Source organism: Rhea americana, unplaced genomic scaffold (assembly GCF_003343005.1).
Source record: "Rhea americana isolate MKP2758 unplaced genomic scaffold, rheAme1 scaffold_160, whole genome shotgun sequence".
Classification (NCBI taxonomy): domain Eukaryota; kingdom Metazoa; phylum Chordata; class Aves; order Rheiformes; family Rheidae; genus Rhea; species Rhea americana.
The window spans coordinates 1,157,377-1,162,026 of NW_028185706.1; the positions used below are offsets into that span (position 1 = coordinate 1,157,377).

Here is a 4,650-nt window from a genome sequence, read left to right on the forward strand (position 1 = left end):
TGTTTCTTTTTGACAGAAAGAAAGGGATTCTACACTGTGCTTATGTAAGCACAAATATGAGGAAACCAACCGAAATGAAACAATAAGGGAGCACTTGAGAACTGCTCCAAAATGTTCTTGGAAGTACATTTCTACCACCAGAGAAATCTCTTTTTTAATAGGATATGTAAAATGAAAACTGTTCTATTTACTGTAATAATTACTCTTATTTTGCTCTGAAATTTCAAAATTTTTGTATTTTTTACATTAAAATCCTCCAGCCTCCCCTCTCCTCCTCTAGGCACAAGCAGGGTACATCTCAACAGGAAGAACGAATGAGTAAAGTCAGCAGGAACCTTTGTGTACCCAGAAATAACTGTTATTAATCACCAATATTATCACACGCGATATTTTCTCATGCTTAAATATAGCACAGAGAAGGGGGCGGGGGGAAAGGAGAGATTTTCTTACCTTTACGTCTGAGAAGTAGGTTTTCAGCATATTGGAACTTGGGTACCGGGTGTAAAAGAACATGAGCTTGGCCTTTTTCAAGTGATTCGGTGACAAGCCTTCCTGCATGTGGGATTGAATTAGTGAAGGAAAATGCTTTTCTTGAAAAAGCCAGCGGTTTCCGAAAGTACAGAGCTGGAGAAGTGCCCCCTTAAATATTCTGCAGACCCTGAGATTACACGAGAATTATTAACATTTAAACTGCTGCACTGCAATTTTTTGTAAAATGGCTTAGTGAGGTACACGAGGGGAGGTAACTTAAATGCTGTATTTTACAGCGTTCAAGTTTTGGTGCTGGGTCTCAGGAATTTTGCAAGTTTAGGGCTTGTGTACCGTATGTACGTGCACTTGTTGCTACGGAAACAAATGCGCGAAGCATGTGCTGCAGAAAACTTATCGCAAGCTTTTTCTCCCTCTCCTTTGCAATTCCAGCTAAAGTTTATTTTCTCCCCACGCTGTGCAGCTTATACTAAATAAAGCTAAYGCACATTAAACAATCGGAGGTGCTTTATCATTTTGAACGGTGCTTCACACTGGCAGTACATTTTACCTGCTTCATTAGCGTCAACAAATTTTAACATCTTGAGCTGGTCCCTAATCCTGTTACGGCTTTGCTTCCATCGCCGCCTTCCGCAGGAAGGCTGCGTTTCCAAAAGGCAGAGCCCCCCTCCCCACCACCAAACGCGTCTCGCTGCTCCGCGTTGCGCCCTTAACTCCGCAGGGGAGGAGGCTGAACTGGGGGCTAAGCAATCAATAAATGCGGGCTAGCGGATCAATACACGGCCACTCACCCTATAAGGCAGCCTATTTATCCTGGAAACATCATTACCTTTTAGATCTGTAAACAGAAGCAACTAAAACAGTTCCCAGGGGAATGTGAAGCTAACCATAACAATCTAGGCTTTCTGATTTTCTCCCAGCTTCTTGGCTCTCTTTTGTGTACTGTGTGCTAGGACAGCTCTGGTCACATCTGTGCCGCAGGCTGGCCCTGCCATTTCCTCAGCAAATTAATGGCTTTATAATTTATCAGAAATGAAGATGCACGTGGAGAAAATCAATGTCTCCCCCMACCCCGCCAAGGTCAATTAAGGGTTCTTCCCAGAAGCTTCTCTAAGGACTGTTTCTCCTAAACACCATGGTGGAAAAAAATCACCCATTTCACACTTTTTGGCGGGGGGAAGGTCAAGCAAGTTCACCGACACGCTGCAGCCAAGGTGCCTCCACCTTACCGGCGGGAACACATCAGCACAGAACATCCCGTTCCGGGTCGCGACAGGGGAAATTCAGACAAATTCCTACCAGCGGGCTGCTGGTTATTAGCTAGCTCTTCAAGAGAATATCCTTTTCTCTAATTAGTGAAATCTACTGCAACCTTCTCATTTATTCAGTTGCAAAATAAGAAGATTCATTTTTAGATTGAAAAATGCAGCATTTTAAAAACAGCCATTGATAATATTAGCTTAAAAACCTCTTATTTTCTGGAAGTACACAGAAAACGGCTCAGCTGAACTTGCACTTTGTTTTAGATGCTTAATGATTACAAAGAAGATAATTTATGACTGACATACTTCTTGTGCCAAGAGAAGAGTTGAAAGAACCTCCAGTTACCTCCATTAGACTGATAGAGAAGTCTAAAAGAGCATTACACTCTGCAGTGCCATCTGTCAAAATACGTAAGTGAAATAATAGTAGCAAGCTGTCACCTTTTGCTTAGTGATAAGAGTTTTAGACAAACCAAAACTTTGACACTAGAAATCCTTTTTTGGTATGAGATTGTTGTAGGAAGTGGGGGGGGGGAGGGAAGAAAACTTCAATAAGTAAAAGGGGGAAAAGAAAGAAAAAAGAAAAACCCTAAGTCTCCTTAATTTGTAATTCTTCTGATGCTACGAACATGTTAATATCAGGTTTGGCATATAGTCTCTTTCAATAGAAGCTAAAAGATGTGCTTTGGCTTTCCAAAAAAGCTCTCATATTTGCTGGATTTAAGCATATTAGACAATTGTCTAAGCATTTTGATTCCTTTTTCCTGATTTAATTTGCATTTAGGATTTTAAAATATTTTCTGCCATAATGCCAGAGGATATTGATATTGAATGAAACATGTATTAAAAGATGTTCTAAGACTCAAATTCCAAGAAATCCATCTTTTATTAAAATTATACTTGTTCTTAAGCGCTTGGCAGTCTTAAARCGATATCAATAATGCAACAAATCTTTATATCTTGATCCTAAGGTTAACGCTTTACTGTGATAAAAGACTTGATCTGTACTAAAATATCAAAAAAACAGTTAATGATAGACCTAAGAGCTAAGAATTAGATAACCCTGTACCATAAAAAAAAAAAAAAAAAAAAAAAAAAAAAAAAAAACTGAACTGACCAATTGCTTAATTTCCTTTTTAAGTGCTTGGGCTGAAAAGCAACTGTTCTTCCAAGAAAGCACTAGCTGTTTCCAGGATACTTACACACGCACAATGACTCATGATGAAATAGATTCAGTAAACATACAGCTGTACTGAACACGAGCTAAGCCCCATTCAAGGCCAGGAAAGAAAACGAGCACAAATAAATATTAAGGAGGTAAAGGGAGGAGGGGTGCCGAACGGAACGCAAACAAGCTCTGTCCCAGCAGCTCGTGTGGCTTGCCTCAATTCTCTTAGCTATAGCTTTGTGAAGACAGATGACATTCAATTCTATGGGTAATGCAAAATAGACAATAACTGCTGAAACTTGAGCCAGCTGCCAGGTGTGAAGAAAAAAAAAAAAGGAAAGGGAAGGGAAGGGAAGGGAAGGGAAAGGAAGGGAAGGGAAGGGGGAAAAAAGGAGAGAAAGAAAAGATGATAAATCCATAAATTAATGAAAGACATCTGCTCAGGAACATAAAAGATCAGAGAAACAGTGTACTGCAGCTGAACCTAAAGCAGTGTTCAAACAACCTGGGCGTCTGTGTTGTGCGYTTACAAAGCGCAGTGCAGCCTCACCTAAGACGGCAGCAGCAAAAAGGCAAAATGAAAGAAATGGGAAAGAAATGGGAAGGGAAAGACTGGGAACGAAACCTACGTGCACGCTTGTGTGTTTTAACWGGAGAATTACAGAGGTACCATTGCACACCATTTAACTCACTTGCACTTTAATCCTACCAGGTAACTCTCCTCTCTTCCAAAAATATTTTTCAGTGGAGATGATCTTTCACTTCTGTTACTCTCATCCTGCGTTTCCACAAATACCCTCATAGGCTTTTCTAGTCTATACGTGCATCAAGCAGAAAGAAAAGATGCAAGAATAGGCTGCTTCCAGCAAAAAGTCTGCACTTGCGAAGCCAAGCTTCTCCTGAAGTTACACACTAGGTGCTTTTAATCAGCAAAGCTCCAAACTTCAGAGCATCTTCGAAACCCTACAAGAAGGGGCTGGCTGGAAAGTATCCTTGTATCCCACAGGTTTTATCAACAGCACGGAGTTATCCAGCTTGCTGTACAATTGCTTTCTCTCTTTTTTTTTTTTTTTTAAAAAAACTTTAATTAGTTTAATTCTAGTCAGATGTAATAACTCTTCATTTCAAAATGCTGTAATTCACTAATTATAGCTTGCACATATTGGGACTATGAAACTCATTCCAGTTGGACTGAAACTCTGCTTAAAAATAAATAAATTGTAGAAAGTTTCACTAATGTTCTAAAGCCCTCCTGCCATGAAGAAAACATTAAACTTCTTCACCTTTATCGATGTCTTAACAGCATACAAACTACTGTTGTGCTTCAATTTTGATCTATGCAAATGTTTTGGGGCTGAACAAGGCTATTTTTCTTGAGATGCAAAGAGGAGACATGACAAAGGAAGACCATGCAGAAAAACAATTGGCTGTCTGTTTCTTTTGGAATTTGAATAAAACTTAATATTTGATTAAACAGATCAGTTTGCAAAGATATAGACTGCATTCATGACTAAGATGCGAACTCGTGCTGCAGGTGCCTCTTATCTTGTTTAGCAGCGTACGCAAACATTAACCATTTCCTTCTGCAACTCAGTGAAAACGAGAATGATCAGATGCATTTTACATGTGTCCATGAAAAAAGAAAAAGAAAAAGAAAAAGAAAAAGAAAAAGAAAAAGAAAAAGAAAAAGAAAAAGAAAAAGAAAAAGAAAAAGAAAAAGAAAAAGAAAAA

The 4,650-nt window shown here is 39.2% G+C and overlaps 1 protein-coding gene across 1 annotated transcript in view; it reads right to left on the bottom strand.

Moving 5' to 3' along the window:
* PROX1 (prospero homeobox 1) overlaps window positions 1–4,650 on the bottom strand; it is a 49,932-nt gene that overhangs the window by 33,093 nt on the left and 12,189 nt on the right. The window contains exon 4 of the mRNA XM_085300133.1: window positions 451–558. Coding sequence (XP_085156259.1) covers window positions 451–558 — 108 coding nt within the window. The remainder of the gene's footprint in view (window positions 1–450; window positions 559–4,650) is intronic.